This window comes from Ischnura elegans, chromosome X (assembly GCF_921293095.1).
Source record: "Ischnura elegans chromosome X, ioIscEleg1.1, whole genome shotgun sequence".
In the NCBI taxonomy this organism is placed as follows: Eukaryota; Metazoa; Arthropoda; class Insecta; order Odonata; family Coenagrionidae; genus Ischnura; species Ischnura elegans.
In genome coordinates this window covers 104,057,311-104,076,052 of record NC_060259.1, presented here as the reverse complement: position 1 = coordinate 104,076,052, position 18,742 = coordinate 104,057,311, and the positions used below count along the sequence as shown (strand labels likewise).

At 39.3% G+C, this 18,742-nt stretch overlaps 2 protein-coding genes across 5 annotated transcripts in view; one reads left to right on the top strand and one right to left on the bottom strand.

The window, feature by feature from the left end:
* The window catches only part of LOC124170598 (NAD kinase-like), a 223,024-nt gene extending 214,010 nt beyond the window's left edge, over window positions 1-9,014 (bottom strand). For 2 of the 3 annotated variants that reach the window (XM_046549418.1, XM_046549420.1), the window contains exons 1-2: window positions 8,688-9,014; window positions 8,166-8,294 (exon numbers count right to left, since the gene is read on the bottom strand). In XM_046549418.1, the coding sequence (XP_046405374.1) occupies window positions 8,166-8,284 (119 nt within the window). In that variant the 5' untranslated portion in view covers window positions 8,285-8,294; window positions 8,688-9,014. Of the gene's footprint in view, window positions 1-8,165; window positions 8,295-8,608; window positions 8,627-8,687 lie in introns of those variants that run through there. The other variant, XM_046549419.1, reaches the window with a different exon arrangement.
* A 99-nt stretch (window positions 9,015-9,113) lies between these two features.
* The window catches only part of LOC124170597 (PAT complex subunit CCDC47), a 57,781-nt gene continuing 48,152 nt past the window's right edge, over window positions 9,114-18,742 (top strand). For both annotated transcript variants that reach the window (XM_046549413.1, XM_046549412.1), the window contains exons 1-2: window positions 9,114-9,603; window positions 12,839-12,961. In XM_046549413.1, the coding sequence (XP_046405369.1) occupies window positions 9,319-9,603; window positions 12,839-12,961 (408 nt within the window). In that variant the 5' untranslated portion in view covers window positions 9,114-9,318. The remainder of the gene's footprint in view (window positions 9,604-12,838; window positions 12,962-18,742) is intronic.

Here is an 18,742-nt window from a genome sequence, read left to right as displayed (position 1 = left end):
CAAACGGTGTCATCTTCAACAGGTGATTGTTTAGTTGGGAGATGGGATCCTCTTTGTAAGTGGAAACCGAAGTCCTTCAATACATTTCAGCTGGTATTACGATGCAAACACACGCTGGAATGTTAACAACTTTTTGCATTAAAAGCCGCTTCTCTGCTCTTACAATAATCATCATAACATGAATTGCATTTCAAGATGAGAAAATAGTACTTCTACTAGAACGAAGAAGTAGGTGCCATCAACAGATACGTGTTTTCATTCCTATTGTTTGGAGGTTTACTACAGAGCTCATTCCATTTCCATTGCTCCCTGCATTCCATTCTTTAACTTTTATTAGGCTGAAGCATGTACACAAATAATATAATGTTATTAATACACTACCAACCTGCAAAATTGAAATTAAATTCAAAATAATTTGGAAAGCTAGCGCTTTTTATTGCAAAAGACCAATAATTGATCATTTTAGAATTCCTGTTTTACTTAAATTCTCGAGAAGAATTAGATATTGACTATGTGACGCTCTAGGTAGAATATCCATTTAAGGGATCAAAAAAGGTAAGACTGGATATTTGATAAGTAGAAGTAACAGCTACATGGAGGTAATCATTGGATGAGTTTTTGCTGATGATTGACTAAATATATTCCTAACGTTGACTGGAAAATGAGCACCAAATCACGTGGCTCCGGAGAACACTAATGGAGGCAATTTCACACGAGCAAAGCGGATTAGTTGATAGATTGCGCGATAAAAATAGGTCAGGCTGTGAAACAATAAATCTCAACATACATACTACGCACAAGTCGCCTCAATAGGCGTGTGGCGGGGGGTGTCGGGACACCAGCCGTAAACACATAAAAAGGAAATGCTCTTCAGAAGTTCAGCCAAGCAATTATTTTTTATTGCTCGGGGGAAAACGAATTCCAATACCACGACCACGATTGCACGATTTCCATAAATCTAAATATCTCTCTTAATTTATTGCTTCTGTCGGACCTGGAAATATAGTGAGGTTCTAACACGATGCTCTTCGTGTCGCTCTGAAGGATATCTATTCTCAATCGCTCGCCTCGCTCAGCCTCCGAGTCTCTAGCGGCTCCCAGCCTAAGTCGTTTAACACCTGCGAAATACTCTCTGTACGACCAAAGCAGTTTTTGACGAATCGCTCAGCTTTCCTTTGTATTTTATTAAGTTCATGGATTAAGTCTTTCTGCGCCGGAGCCCATGAGCTCGCTGCATATTCAAGGTGTGGCCGGATGAGTGCGAAGTAGCACCTTTCTTTTACTTTTTCATCCCAAAATCTTCCCACAACACGCTTGAAGAATCCTAGCTTCTTGAGGTCTCTACCACAAATATTTCTTAAGCTTGTTCCCCATGATAGGTTCGAATTTATCGTCACTCCCAGATACTTCACTTCATCTGTCTCCTTCATGCTAATGCCATCCTCAACAAAAGCATGGGGATAGTTGCATTACCTATTTAAGAAATGTACTACGTTACATTAGCTCAAATTAATTTCTAGCCCTCACACATAAAATTTCTTTAAATACGATGATGAAATTTCAAAGTCAGAGTGATCACTAATTTCCGGATAGATGACTGCGGCTATGGTTAATAAACATATTTTAATGCTATATTGAGAACAGAAGTCCTTTGCATTTAAAATGAACAAATGGTGGCCGATTACGCTTCCTTGAGGGACACATAATATCACTTTAATAACATCCGACCGAATTCCGTCCATTCAGTGCAATCAGTTAGAACAGCTCGCTTAAGATGGGTGAAGATCTCTAGGGTGTCACGCCGAGTTAGCTTCTCCCTATGTGCTCCCAACGTTTCGACGAGCGACTCGCCTTAGCCTTCAGGAAACCAGGAATCCACTAGTGCATTCCCGTTCACAATTGCCGTTTTATATATACACTTGTATTCTTAGCCGTGTCAGCGCGGTGTCGCCTCTCCGTGCCTTCCGATAGCGCAGGAAGATGGTTTAACGTAGTGCTGGTGTTGTGCGTGGAGCCTCTGTTCATTGCTTTCGCTCCAAAGGCATCGAGATAATAAAGTCTCTGCATTCTTGAACACGGTTGCTGCGGCCTCCATCTTACCCATAAAATATATCACTGTGAGCACACCACAAAGGGAGAAGCCAACACGAGCTGTTAGCCCACGCGCCTTGCGGCAAAAACGCGGGAGCATGTAAGTAACAGGATGCAAGGGCAATGTCACTACGAGCAAAACACTGAATTCAAATAAATAGCGACGAGAAAATTTTCGACTCTATCAGCGGCTCGTTCTCAAGTTAATACGTGAATTTCATTTCCGTCACATAATCCGGAGTAAAATAATCGCAAAAAAAGCGTCAGAGGGGCTTTAGTAATAAAAAAATAAGCCAAACAAGTTAGCTTTTTACCCTCGGTATAGCCACTTCCGAGGCCTTAGAGTCATCATCAGGTCAACTAATGAATAAAAAATAGGAAATTTTCATGATTGATCATTCCCTCCCGACCAATCATATTTTCCATTTCTAAAGATGCTAGTTCAAAAGTTACGCTATCATTTTGAAAATTTCAGGGTGTGTAAAGAATACCCACGTCAACATTTTTCTACTTCTCAGTTTGCCAGTTTCCCAAATACCCTGAAAATTTAATGTTTATAATGCAAATTTTAAACGCGTAATACGTTACCAAAAATATCAGTCGAGAGGGAGTGGTGTGTACTCTTAACTCAATTATTGTTATTATTAATAATTACAAAATCTCGAAATTTGTTTAAATCGACTTGAGACTTTAACGAGTATTACCTACCAATTTTTCAAGTGTATATTTTATGCCTTTTCAAGACCGTTCAAGACAAAAATTAAAATTCTAAGCCAAAAAGGCAAGACATTTTATGTATTGACTGAAAATCTGCGGTTTAATTAATGAAAAAATTCATTTTCATTTTAATAAATTTTAATTTATTTTGGCAGTTTCAAAAAAAGAGCTAGGTTAGGAGACTTATTTATATATCCGTGCCTTCTGATAGCGCGGGAAGATGTGTCGTCGTGACATTAAGGGAGGAATAAAAGTAAGTGGTTGGTTGGCCGATATTTATTATATATTATACGTACATTTGAGCACGGCGGAAGTAGCGAGGAATGGAGGAGTCGCGGGTCTTGCGAGGGCGCAGACCGGCGTTGGAGGTGCAGGAGTCGCGGGTCTTGCGAGGGCGCAGACCGGCGTTGGAGGGAAGGAGTCGCGGGTCTTGCGAGGGCGCAGACCGGCGTTGGGGGTGCAGGAGTCGCGGGTCTTGCGAGGGCGCAGACCGGCGTTGGAGGTGCAGGAGTCGCGGGTCTTGCGAGGGCGCAGACCGGCGTTGGAGGGAAGGAGTCGCGGGTCTTGCGAGGGCGCAGACCGGCGTTGGGGGTGCAGGAGTCGCGGGTCTTGCGAGGGCGCAGACCGGCGTTGGGGGGAAGGGACCGAGGGTCTTGCGAGGGCGCAGACCAGCAAGGTATAGGTCAAGGAGAGGACTGCCCCTTCATTCGAACCTCTGGTATTTATAAGGAATACGGAGGTCCAAAGGGCGAATTGCTACCATAGAGGGGATGCGAAAGGGAGGGATGAGAGCGCTGGTGGACGAGATGATCTCACTAGGAGTCCCGTTAGTGCTCTCTAAACACCCCTCGCGACAGGACGGGGCCTCGCCCCCGCACTCCCGGGGCGTCTGATCCCTCATCGCGAGGGGAGGCGCACCCAGAGCGCACACGTTGGGACCCGAAAGATGGTGAACTATGCCTGGCCAGGACGAAGTCAGGGGAAACCCTGATGGAGGTCCAAAGGGCGAATTGCTACCATAGAGGGGATGCGAAAGGGAGGGATGAGAGCGCTGGTGGACGAGATGATCTCACTAGGAGTCCCGTTAGTGCTCTCTAAACACCCCTCGCGACAGATGGTTTAACGTAGTGCTGATGGTATGCGTGGAGATTCTATCCTCCTATTTTTTTAAAACAAATTTGCTTTCTTATAAAAACTATTTGCACCTAACATGATACGTCATGGGTAATTTTAAATTATTCCATACGAATTACGTCATATCCGAGAAAACTAATCTAATTTCGAAACAATTACTTCATGGTCACGTCTATTTCGTGTACACTCAAATAGTTAAAGACGTAAACTAGGCCTGACGATGACACATGAACTGAAAGGTACACAGAGACAAAAAATAGCGGCTATCTTTTCCCGGACATACATATTTTTTGGTAATTCTTGACTCCTTGGCGTTGAACTCCTCGGCGTTACCTGACACTATTTCGATTTACCGACGCGAAAACACACTGTTATCGGCACTTCCACGGGACTCAATCTCACTGGCTGCGCTTCCGTCAAGTTCTATCGCTTGCGCTGCCACCCTGACCTCAGGGGCAAAATGATGCCTTACGCAGAAGGAGGTTAATGATGTTGAAACGTTTGATTGATTGAATTGAAAATTCAAAACCGGAATACGATTATTATGGAACATCCATAATTGACAATTGCGATTACTAATATCAAGACGATATTGTTTAACGTGGACTGGGCGCCATCTATCTTTTGCCAAGTTTTATAAGTGAATTGCCACACGCAAGGTATTTGTTTTGAGTTGACTTTTTTCTTGGCCACGCATATATATTTTCCGGAGTTAACTTCTAAGGTCCATGTCATATTCACGTTGTTTTTCATGCCGAGGTGTGTGCTTGCAAGATTCACGGTTTGGACGGCCAGAAAGAACTAAAAACGGATGCAAAGCAAATTTTAAAAATGACTAGGGCTTTGCTCGTTCCAAAATGCCAAGCTAATTTTCTCGTTATTTCGTAATGGACCTAACCCCTTCACGCTTGTTTTCGCGCTAATTTCCACAGGGTCGGCGCTAATTTTAGCTCTAAACGCATTTGCATTGACGACTGGGTACAGGTATCCCACTTTCAGCGTTCTTCCTCGGGACAATTTATTTGTATTTTTTCTATAAATCGGCCTTACGAAAACGAAATACACTTAGGAGGCCATGGCTTAACGTCCCATCCGACGGACGGAGTGCTGTTATTAAAGTGCGCTCCACGTAGCACTCAGGGCAGTTTCGGTAATACCTCTGCTATCGCGAAGGTGTAAACCCAGGACTTCACAGTGAGAGGCCTGCAATCAAGCCGTCACACCATCCCGTCCCCCGAAGGATTTCTTGTAAATCCTTCATATTTTCTGTTCTGTTGTATAGATTAATAAGCTTTTCCGGCAAATAAGTTTCATCGTAATTTTCTCGTAGTTCTAGGCTTTACTTGTATAATGTAAATGTTGTAATTTCTCTTTTATGGGCTTGGTGCGAAATGGATGCTCTGCCACGGGGCTGAATCTATTTATATTTTAATGATTAATGAAAGAATTTCGAGAGTGTTAATTGAAAACTTATCTCACTTTCTCTGTCTTGGTGCGTTAAGGAAAATTCGCAATTGCGACATGTTGCGAATAAACGCAATATGAGGTTTATTTTGCGGTTAAGCGCAATAAATACTGATTCGCGAAATGAATACAACTTTCCAATATTTCCCGTGCAATTTTTACATGTGAATAAGCCAAATGGTAGTCAACCTCCAGAAAAATAGACCTGCTTCGCAGTGACACTGGAAAAATTCCATAATTTTCTGCCTTTTTATTCGCATCCTCCACGTACTCATGTTAATGAACATTTTGCGAAATTATGCCCCAAAAAGAAATGTCTATTCAAATTCTGCATCAAACGAAAGTGATTTCTGTTTCCGTAGGTTTCGCTATTGGAAAAGAGATAGTGACTTGATCTTTTTAGTCCCAATTATTGGCGCGGGGTGAAAAGATATATCGAATCAGCCAAATTAGTTATTGGAAGATAATCAATTTATATTTTTCACCTTATTCAGATTTATTTTTTCCTGTCGGCTTAGTTTTTCCCACCTCAGTGTTTATGTGAAGTGTGACCCTTTTGAAACTAGTTTTCTCACGGAAATTGCGGGATCGAACCCCGGTCTCTGGTGATTTTTTTTTGTTTTTGTTTTTCGTAATTACCATCTGGCAATTCACTTATAAAGCTTCGCAGAAGATAGATGGCGCCCAGTCCACGCTACTTTTTCTACTATCACCCCGAAGCGGTGAAGCTAATTTCTTCGTTAGGTGCTAATGTATATTTACTGCTAATTATTTCTCAAAATCGGCTGCGGATGCAATGGTTGGGAGAAAGCCGACGCCGTTTTTCCCCACACCCTTCCATCCGCAGCCTTCCCAAAAGAAGGAGCTGCCCGTCGCTGATTCCTAACACCGATTTGGTACTATCGAAAACTTAAGAGTTGTGGAAAATAAAATATTAAGAACATTGAGCATGCCTTAGTTTCGTCGATCTGATTCCAAGATGTGATCACGCATCTAATGCACTCTCCCAGAAATGATGTTTTTCGAGGCGCGAAACCGAAGGAAATACTTCGCGGGATGCAGCATATTTTAATTACTCAAGTCTAAAGCAAAAGAAAAATTCACAGAAGTTATGCCATTTAAAGTTAAATTGAATACAGAAACATGAATACAAAGTTTGTAATTTTGATTCATTTATACATCATACCTCCAGAAGGTCCTCCACTAACATATTTCCACCGAAAGTTTCCCGCCGAATTTTGGCAGGATAGGGCAAGAGGAGTCACAGGATAGAGATTTTACGCAAATAGGAGCTGTATGCAGGTTCAACTGGAGGTCTTAAACCGTCAAAATTGTTAGAAGGGGAGATAAGATCTAAAATATTGCACGATAATAGACCCAACCATAAATGGCTATAAATTAATAATCAGTGAAGACAACATCAATATGTCTCGATTCTTATGGATCAATAATATGAGGTTCGGTTCATACATGATTGATGATAGTTTTCATCAGGAATTCTTCCACAGGATATTCCAACAAATGACTTGAGATGTCGCGCTCCTCCCGCACCAATTCCCCGAACCAATTAGAAGTTTTTTTACTCAACATTAAATACCTTGAATTTTACACGGCATGAAGAGAACTTTACCAGAATTTTTCCCTACCCCAAAGTTTTAAATTTGACCTTGGCAATTTCTCAAATATAAAATTTTAATTTTGGATGAACTGAAAAATGTAGCCAAAAGTCTAGGAAATATAAATAGAAAATTTCAAGATGAAAGGTTTAGTTAAAACAAGTAATAAAAAAGAAAAAAAAGACCGCTTGAGGGAGAGTGACGCCTCCCCTTATGGCTTACTCTGCCATTCTTAAAATTTCATGACGCCTATGCAACTGACTGAGGCCCTTAAAAGCAAACCAAGCAACTCAATCTTCCAACAACGAATTTATACCAGAAAAAAATCTGGATTCAACTTTGGTGAGGATAGAATAAAAGCGACAATAGTTGGAGTTATTCATCGGTTCCTTATGTTATATTGTAATAACTATTTTTGTACAGTGAAGAAAACTGGTTATAATTATGCAATAGGATGGAGCATTGGAGACCATTTCCTCATTAAAATGAGCACAGCTATCACAAAAATATATGACTCTGACTCTCATAATATGTAAAATGCGAATTTACCCGGGCATTCAAATTAAAGGCACATCATAGAAATTTCCTGCAGAAACAGTTTCCTGACGACTGATATTTTAGAGAACTCATGCCTCAAGGAATCAAATTTCAAAGAAAAAAATCAAAATAATTCACAACAAAATTTTTGACAGTAACAAGCTTATAATGTTTTAGGTATAATGACGGCATCCAATTATAGAATACCACTGAAGCTCTATTTTGGCGATACCACCTAAGCTCTACCTTCATCATTAGCAATGGTCTACAGATTTGAGTGCATTCAAGCTGTGGTTCACCAGGAGTTCGTAAAGAGAAACTCTCTAGATGAAATCTATCCCTAAAAATATTAACCAACGAAACGGCATGAATTTAATAACTATAAAATGGTAATTCAAAACTTTATGAGCTGGGGAAACTAAAAATTATAGGTTGAATTTTGGCCGAAAACTAAAAAGATGCGAGTTTCTCGACCAACTGTAGAGTATATGATCATATATCGAAATACACCTCATGTTTCGCAAATAAATGACGATGTAGTTAAACGAGATGCGACAGTGATGATGCACTTCTTATTTGAAATGAAAAAGTAATGAAAATACTTACCGAAATCCTTGAAGCTTTTCCTGCACCTTTCCAACCACGGTCTTCTTCGTGAGCTGTGGGCGTTCGCCGAGCTCCATCCCCACCATGGCCTTCGCTAAATGAAGATCTTCTTCGTTCATTTTGAAATTTCTATGAGCAACAGAGAAAAAACTAAATCAGGAAACTTAAATTCATTACTTGTGGACATTTACTTTATTCAAAAGCACCATGGTGACCCGGCACACGATATAACGCATTGGGGAAGTTCCTATCCGCGTTTAAAGCAAGTTGAATAGCCGCCTAAAAAGTGAATGAATGAAAATAACCGCAGGGATTACATTCACGAATGGTACTCTACCATGGAAATTAAAAAATAGGACTGTAAAATATTTTGACCAAGATTGTTGTCATATCGTATTAATTCCGAAAAACGATGTATATATAAGCCAGTGAGTTTGCAGTACCACGATATCACTCTTTAAAGACGTTTCCCTTTCATAAATGCATGGTTCAGATTTAGCTCCGCAGCTTACTAACACCTACCTTTCACTGAGAGAACAGCACGATGCTCTGCTCTACGCAGGTGCACTAGCCTTTAAATATACTTCATTTCACGAAAGGAAAAAACTGGTTTGACATGCGAAGAAGTCGTCAACTACTAGCACTCGACGTGACCATTCACGCCATTCGCTTTATAAATCACTGTCTTGTTGAAGTTCACATTTTAGACGATAGATGACGACATGCTCAAGTTTTCTAATTACCGTAATACTTTCTACTTGACATAACTATGTTCAATGGCAACGAAAAATAATCAGAACTGCTTTAATATCATCAAACGGTCAATTCCTCAACTTTTTCTGGTGAAATACGCCTTTTCTCATTTCATTTCATCCACTAAATAGTTCTTATTTTTGCCACCTGAAGGCGAGGAAGTAGGCGCTTCGTTCGCAATGTTTCCGGTAGCATGACCAAGTAGTGATGTTGCTCTTTAGTTCAGAAAGGGTGATGTATTAACTATCATTTTCCGTTTTTAAATGAAAATTGTTCCGAAAAAAATTTTCTTCGAAATCTTAATACAAACCTCTCATCTTGGAGGATATTTAGCCTGTTTTACTCGACGAATATGAGCAAATTTTGTTAGTTAATATTATTAAATCAACTTGACGTCGCCATGAAGTCCAGGCTCATATTATTGTTTTTGGTTGCTGTTTATACGGTTTCTCAATCCTCGGCTCACTTTCGTGATCTTGACGATGAGTTCGCTGAATTCGAGGATTTCGAAGATGAGGATGAAGAATCGACTGGAGCTTCAGCGAAAGACCCTGGCGTGATGACGGCGTCTCCCCCATCACGATCCAATGTAGGGGATCAAGATGGATCAAAAAGTCAGCGAGGTGGGCCAAAGGATTCAATGGAAGATGAAGATATGGACGAAGATGATGAGGCTGTGGTTGAGGTATTAGGGATTTTTAATTTATCTATTTCCGAAGTGCCCAAGTGATTGATTAGTAGAAGTGCCAACTCGTTGCTATGGTTATCCCTGCGTTTACCTTTCGAATGTACTTCGGTTGTTTTAGCGTTTGCAATATGCCTTTTAACTTCCTGGGTTGATTTAATTTTCGTTTAAAGCACATCAGAGGGCATTGGACTGGTCCAATAATCGCATTTCAATCGATGGACACTTGCATGCGATTGTCATTGGGTTGCCGTTCGTTTAAAGTTTAATTTCATCCGAACTAAACATTTCAGCGAATTTTAGTTCGATGGCTTAATTTCTTTGATCACGTGTCAAGGTGCTGCATGGAGAGTAATATCGCGGTAAGTGTATAAATTGCATTACCTAGTCAACGATTGGCTCTTAAGGCGACATTAAGTCGTGGGATGTAGCCATGGGGTGTAGTACATGAATCCATTGGTTTGTAATTAGTCGGGTTTAGTAATTAAGTACTTAATTTGTTGTTCCGTTGTCCTACGCTGCAGAGATTGGGATTTTAGTTCCTCGGTCGATGAAAAGCGTTAAAATTTCGTATCATTGTTTATTTCACCTTTATTGCTTTCAGAAATATGAATATTTTTTGTAATTATATATCACCGTTAGTGACTTTCGGTATTTGTTATTTGAACGGTCCAAAAATAAAATGGTTTTTAGAGAAGACAATAGCATAAGTAGTTGATACATTGCTATGCAAGTACATGCGGCATACTATTGCTTTATGGGACATTTGAAGCAAAGCTTTGTTGCTTAAGGCTGCATTGATCCTGTATGCTATCGTCAGGTTTTATTTTCGCGTTTTTTGGGGAATCGTGTTCGGAATTTCTATCGTTTTGGTTTATGCTTAGTCTATTTCAGCCTATTCCTAATTTCTACTCAGAGATACTACTGACAGTTTATAATAATTTAGCTACGTCCTTCTCGCCATAATGAATGTTTTTCTCATACTCTAATATTACTGGTAATAGGATGCCTTTTATGTTAACTCGCAATGATGTGTGATTATCTAATATTGAATTAACCCTGGGTGTGTAGAACCATTTATGCCATTGGGTAAGATCAACTGAGAAAAGTTTCAGGGATTGGTATTTTGCTGCTCCGAATTGAATCTAGGGAACGTGGCTTAAATGGCATTCGTAATGTCAGAGTACTACTGCACTGAAGCTGGAATAGGTTATCCTAGAAGACCATTGGTGATGGTATTTGAACCCTTGCTCTGGGTTCATATACTGTAAGCAAATTCTACAGTTGTGAGGCTATGTGACTGAATGTATGGGTGTAACTTGCAGAGAAGCTTTATGTGCTGGGGACCTGGGTTTTAACCCCATTGGGTGAAGGGTGACCAGTTTTCATGGCATCAGCAATGGATGCAATACTCAATATGCTGGAAAATTTAGAATAAATGGAGCCTATCCCTGAATTAAATCTGCAAAAATAGCTTGTAATATTGATATTTTTGAAAGGTATTAATTTTCTTACTCAGGTTTATGGCTGGCAGGCACATTAACCGTATGTAAGGTGTGCTCTGCTAAATATATATTCTCTTATTCTGGAGAGTGGCTCTTTCATAATATTTGTTTGCCTTTCAATAGCTGTGCCCAGGGGTGCAGTTAGGAAGTAAGGCTGGGGGGTTTTAGGCGTAACTAATATTGAGGGCTATGGAATACCTGCCAGGCTAAGCGGAAGGTGCAGGGGCCCTCCCCCAAAAATATTTCAAGAAAGATGGTTCATAATGATGAGTTTTACAGCTGTGTGAATAGTTTGATGTTTATTTGTGAATCATCTGCCTCCCTAATATTATGTATTTACAAAATTTGCCATTAAAATTACAGTAAAATGTTATCATTAAAAATATTCTCTAAGCTCTGGGGAGGGGTTTATCTGCCAAACCCCCCCTGCACTGGGGCTATATTGAGATTGAAATGCTCAGTTATGAGGCATTGTGTTTACTTCAGATGTTCTGCTCTGACCGTAGTCCTAGTCTCATTTTTCACCTCTCAAGAATTGAAAAATGAGAGTAGGACTTCTGTCTTTAATGCTGAAAAAATCTATTTTATTCGATTATTAATCTTCTGCATTTGTAACACATAATTTATATATTGCAATTTAATTTTTATTGATTATGTACCTTAATTGGCATGTCCAATATTTGTATTTTGTGCACAACCTACAGACAAAATTATCTCTGGACAAATGAAAAAATATTATTATTATTATTCTCTGGTTATTCCATTGTGTGTGTTGTACTCAAAGTTATGTTATGATCATCAAGTCTAACACTTGAAACCATTTTTTTAGTGAAATTTCAGATCTCAATAATAATGAATGCATATCACAAGGGAAGTTGAGTTTTCGGAAGAGATGCCCTTGTGCTATTTCATCACCGATCTCAGATTTCTATTGGTCAATTAGAGCTGATATCATCAAACTTATGATATTTTGGAATTATTTAAATGCCATGTCCACCAATAATAGGGTATCTGATATCTTGGGTAGTTGCAGAAATTATGCTGGATGTAGAAATAAAGGAATAAATATTCATGTGAAAGCACAAAGTTTCCTTTTTTCATTTTTCATAATGAATTGCTTTCACAAAGTTATGCCTCAAACCATCAATTGAATTGATTTCACTCGATTTGGTGTTCTTGCCTACTAATAATGTGAGGGCTAGTATCACATAATATCTCCTTTGGTTATTTTAACAGCATTCTTGCCATCAAATACCAATGCCCTTTTCAGATATAAAGGACTGAAAATGTGTTAAGGATTTTGTTGTCTGGTAGGTTTGATGAGCTGATGTGTTAGCATTTCCTTGTCAAAATGAAAAGTTTTGGAAGCCTTGAGAGAGTCTTGTGAGAGAAAGGCATTATCCAGCTGTAATATAAGTAAAGATCTTGCAAATGTATATCATTACAATTTCCCTGATGGGCTATGATCGTTCCTCTCTGCCTGTTTTAATGATTTCTTTATTGGATCCCATCAACACAGTGTCGACCTCCAACTGCAAAAAATAGTGAAACTCAGTTATTGTTAATAGCCGTGGATGAGTAGAATGATGACTGTATCATACTTAAATCTTTACATTTTGAAAGTTTCAATAGAGTTTCAAGAGGTTCGAAGAGGATTGGCATCATGCTAATGCATTTCTACCGCTGAGCTGGTCTCTTTTTTTAAATTTGTTTTGCCTTTTTCTTTCAAGGATGACGATGGGGAATTCGACCATTTTCAGGATGAGGAGGAGTTTGAAGGATTTGATAGTGATCGAGTTGGAGGCAATGGCAAAGGGGATGCAAAGGAAGCCCCAAAAATCACTATTACAAAGGTTTGTTCTTAATTTTGGTACAAAAACTCTGCACCTGTTTTAGTCATTAGTTGAAGAAATCTTAAAAGAAAGCATGCAATGAGTCAAGGAAAGAAAATGGCACGTAATCTTTTGTAATTGGCTAAAAATTTATGGTGGAATTTAGTGGAATAAGGTTTTTTTACAGGGGTATCTATAGCTGGCTGGGAATCTTAGGGTATTTAAATATTCTAGTAAAAATTTAAAAATCTGGTCAAAAGATTTCAAGTCTATCCATATTTACAAATGACTGCTTATAAATTACTATTTATTTTTACACTTACCAAATTTGAATGGCCAAAAGGTTTGGAGATTATCATATTTTATAGCTAACCAACCAAAATTCTGAACGTATCATCTTTAATCTTGCCTTAAGGTGATTGATCAAAAGTTTTTAATGCAGTTTTGCTTGATCTGTATTTCTGACTTTCAAAATATTAGTAATTACTTCAGGCTTAACATTCATGGAAAATAACACACAGTGTACTTAAACCCTGGCCAATATATTAGATCATCTGGACAATAGGGTGGTTTCCTATCTTCTATATTATTTCTACTGTATACAGTAAAACTTTGATTTTACGCAGTTGGAGGGACCGAAATATGGGCACTGTGTAAAATCAAGAGTTGGTATTGAGGAGGAGTGTAGTTTTCACTGTAACACTTGCTCATTATTTTTAGAACGCTTAGTCATACACTTTTGTAAAGTTCTTATTTAAGCCAGAACCGGAACCAGAAAAAGTCTCATATGTGAGGTTTTACGGTTTTAGTATAGTCATCCAAATTAACCCCATTAACAGGGAGCAAAAATTTGCTAATACATCACTAAGGGTTTACACCCTGCGGGCCTGGGTTCAAGTCCTGGCAGTAGCAGAAACTTATCAGAGATGGCCCTATCCCTACTTGAGTGTAATGTGGAGGGCATTTCCAGTGCACCACTCTGTCCAGCAGATGGGACGTTAAGTCCTGGTCCCTTTGGAGCCTATCATTACAACCTGGCTAATGCCAACCAGTGGCGCAGCTAGGGGGGGGGTTTGGGGATAAAACCCCCCCAGAGCTCACAGAAATTTTTAAGTTAAACCTATTTTACTTTTTTAAGTGAGTTATATACAAGGCAACTGCCGTCATGCTGCCAGTGATGAATAAAAAAAATGATTAACAGTCCGGAATGATTTTCCCTCTTTATAATTTTTACGAATTAAAAAAGTATTTCCCCATGAAATTTTAGCATTAGTAGATTGAATTTACCGGGAATAGCTTCTCTGTCGGCATTCTTCCGCGAATTCAGCGCCGGGACATTCGACTCACAAATGGTGTGACTCATCCTCACGTAATACAGTCGGATCCGGATTTAAGGTCTTCGCATTTAACGTTTTTCCGCATTTAGCGTTTATTTTTTTGGGTCCCGATTCATTCCCTATTAGGACAATGTAAAAATTATCCGTATGTAGTGTTTCCGCATTTAGCGTTTTTCCGCATTTATGGTCGTAAAAATTTGTCCCGCTCAAGATTTTTTTGTCCGATTTAACGTTTTTTCATGACGGTTCATCCAAATCTTCGAATTTATGCTCATCAACAAGTACAGTCTCATGAAAGTTTACCAAGAGTCGATAGAATCTACCGGGGAACGCTTCTTCAACTGCTTTCTTCCGCGAGCGCAGCGCTGCGACCTTCAACTCGCAAGTTGGGTGATTTGTCTTCTCGTAACGTTTCGCTCCCCTTCTGATCCAAACACCAGACACTTTTTGTTTCAGATCCGATCTAATGGAGCAAAGTCATCCCTTAATAACCTCGAACTACCTTATCCTTCACTTCTTGCACTTGACTTCGATGATACGTGACGACTGACGACACGAGTTATCCTCCGAGGGCCGCTACAATAATGGTTTTCTCGTTATGTTTTCAATTGATGGCTTATGCCCCTTTCAACTCTACTCCCTACGGGCAGTCGATTATTAGCCAAATATTTTTTCAGTCAGCTACTTTCTCTGTTCGAAAGAGGAGGCCCAATATCAATTGCGCAGTTCAGTGGAAGATTCTTTCTATAATCCATTCCAAGGTCAGTTTCCACGGAGGAACAGCGAAAGAACAGAGGAAGTGTTTCCCTTGTCATGACCGTGAGTGAGAGCATTCTTTCCCTACGGAACAACTATTTTACATCGTAATTTAGATATCCCGGATTCAATTTATCGACATGCGGCTGGTTGATATCGCTGCCGATTCAAAAATATTTATCTGGTGCTAATTAATGTCAAAATAGAATGACAATCGGAGTTTTGACGAACTATCACGGTCCGTGACTCTAAATAAATCGCTCATGCTGGAAAAAAATCACCGCATACTCACGGTAGAATAGATGAGCGCGGAAAAATACGAAAATCCAGCAGGTATCCCTTGGTGGTTGACTTCGACATCATAACCCTGACAAAATTGCCAAACTCCAGAGGCACTGACAATTTTTCGGATGAAATCCAGTTCTGTTGAAGATTAAACCTTTTCACTTAACAGAGTTTAGCTAATCGTTATTCAAGGTCCAACCAAATTTTATTAAAAGCTGCCGAGAAACAAGGCGAGCCGGAGTCAAGGTGATCAGCGCGCCGCGTAAGCAACTTCTCCCGGCTCCATTCGACCTGCATAAGGCCGCGGATACATGACAACGAATCTGGTGTTATCATCGAGTTGAATCACCGTCGACTTGTACGCATACTAAAATATGATTCTACTTTTTTGGATGACCTCGAAATCTAAAATGTGCGCATAGGAGGCTTTTTAAAGGCTCATAAATCCCTTGTTTCGCCGAGGCAACAGAAAACGTTAAGTTGGCAAAATTCCAGAAAACCTCACTTTTACTAGATATTCAGAAGTTGAGAATTCGGGATTAGCGATCTTCTGCTGTCCCTTTATTTCACTCATTCCTCATGATTTTTCGAGTACCTACTTACATCTTTTCTTATTATATTAGAAATGCTATAGTCACCTACATGTCACTTTTACAGAAAAAATTCTAAATTTCATCGAGACCACTGAAATATGTATAAGAATGGAATCACTAATGTCCATAATAATAATCTGTGTGGGAATGCTTTTAAGTTGATGTTTATTCGAATTTTCTTAAAATATTTCATTAAAACAATTGTCATCCTCTCATTACTTATTTTTACTACCCATTTTTTTAGCCGATTCCTGAAAAGTATTATCCAACCTTCATAGGGCAGAGAACATATATCTTATAATATTTCATTAAAACAATTGTCATCCTCTCGTTACTTATTTTTACTACCCATTTTTTTTAGCTGATTCCTGAAAAGTATTATCCAAACTTCATAGGGCAGAGAACATTTCATTAAAAAAAAATTTTGCTGCATTCAGCACCTATTAGTTACTTAAAATAATATTTTTTATTCATAAAAAGCCATTCCAATCATTTCAGACCCTAAATCCTGAAAAAAATGGCAGGTCCTCATTTAGTGTTTTTCCGCATTTAGTGTTTTAAATTTTGTCCCCCCTGAAAAACCTTAAATCAGGATTCTACTGTATTTTGCTTCCCCATATCTGATAACAACACCGGACACTTTTTGTATTTCGATTTGATGGTGTTAAGCCATTCCTGAGTTATAAAGGGACTGCCTTATCATTAACGTCTTGAATTTGACTTCAATGATTATATGACGATTGATGACGCGAGTTGTTCTCCAAGGGCATTAACTCCCGTTCCGTTAAAAATAAACGCTTGCCACCTAGTGGAGTCAAGCTAATAGCTATTCAAGGTCCAACCATGCTTCATTCAAACCCACTGACAATGAGATACAAGTTGAGTCAATTCTGATAAGCGTGCCGCGCAAGCAACTTTCCCTCACCTCCATTCGTCCCGCAGATGTGGGGTTAGCCCGCGGAGTGAGTCAACGTACGCTGCTTTTACCATCGTGTTGAATCACCATCGACTTACTTCCATACTAGAAGTACGAGTATCTTTTTTGAATCACCTTGGAAGCCAATATTTTGGCACGGAAGGATTTTTAACAGCTCATTTCACCATTATATTTCGCTGGGGCGACGGAAAACATAGTGTTGGCAAAATTCTAGAAAACCTACAGTTAGGGATAGATATTCCATAGTTCATAATTCCGGATTAACCACCATCTACTGGAATTACAATAAATATGTTATTAACAGCGTCGTTCAATAAATCGCGTCACGGCTGCGTCTTCGATCTAGAGTCATCTATCACTAGGTCTTGGTAGATCTCCACTCTAAGAAGAGTAAAACAAAGAAAGAGCAACAAGTGGTATCACAAAAGGTGATAATGTTAACATTTCCGGCGATCATCTGTCTTAATCAAAAGTAATAACGCATACACAGTGATTGGCGTATCTTTTAAGTTTCGATATCCTTTTACGGCAAATTTGAACTAACATTTGTAAGAGCGATATTCGCATTCGTGAAGTAGCCTGAAATATTACTGACAAGGGGAGACCACGAAAGTTGCTCCGCCTTTTTCGATGCCGTATTTTTTATGGCCTTCGGAATGGTGAACACATCCCTGAACTAGTAGTGGTTCCGTTGAATGGGCCTTAGTTTGGCTGTAATTAATTAATTTTCATGCGGTACTTTTCACAATCCGCATATAGTCTCATGATATCACGTACATCACAAGCGGGTCGGGTGGGGTAGTGGTTAGCGTTTACGGCTGCCACCCGGGGGACCAGGGTTCAAAGCTCCGTAATGGCTTTTTATTTTCTTGCCTCCATTGTGATCATACGGCGTCAACTTTTTTATTAATTTTAATTGCAACAAGCATAGACATGAGACTATTTTTTTATCACCATAATGGCGTTAGGTATTTAAGCAGTGTCATTTCAAACACGGAGATACGACGACTACACTAGCATGGGGTTGGTGTGCGCCAAATTGTTAATTTTTTCATTGCTTATACTGATCAACTTCCACATTAAAAATGGAAACCACTCTTGCTAGAGCACATGCCATTAAAGGCTCGTGGCGACCAACAACATCCGTACAGACATAATTAATAAGAACAAAAAACGATTATAAAATGCCATATTTCTCGAACACTTGTAAATCACTTTACTCCAAAGGGAGTTTACTTACACAGTACCTATGTTCTAAAATAACCATTCCGAAATATAATTTCCATTAATAAATAGGATGAAATAAAAGTTTATGACCCTGGACCGGACGTGGTAGCGTATAAAATACGTCAATCTTCGAAAGCCAAGGATTTCAACATCGTACGTACATTCTGGGCTAGAATGGTCTCGTGTATTCCTACAATGTACTTTGACTGTCTATATTGCGAGTTTTCAAAGTTCGAGGTATTGTAGCTAATTTTTTTAGATCAGCAAGAGGAACCCGTCACACGTGGAGTATAAATTACGCCGGGAGACCGGCCGTATACCACCTCTGTACCTTTATATCTGTATCACCTATAAATGTACAAGATTTTACTGATTTCTACAAGTAAAGATTAATTTTAACAAAAATCGAGTATTATCATATATGCACATAACATAGGCAAAGTACGCCATTCGCCCGGTTGTGAAGCAATAACAATCGCGCCCGCTAGAGGGTTAAAAGCAACAATTACACCAAATGTGTCTTGTGCTCGCCGCTTCCCAAAATCTTCCGTAGCCCTTCCAAAATAATAACAAGATATGCACCAACAATGTCATTTCTACCAAAACAAGCCACTGCTTTAGCCCCCCGTTAATCTTTCGTTATGTTTTTGAGTAGAAAGTGGAGCCC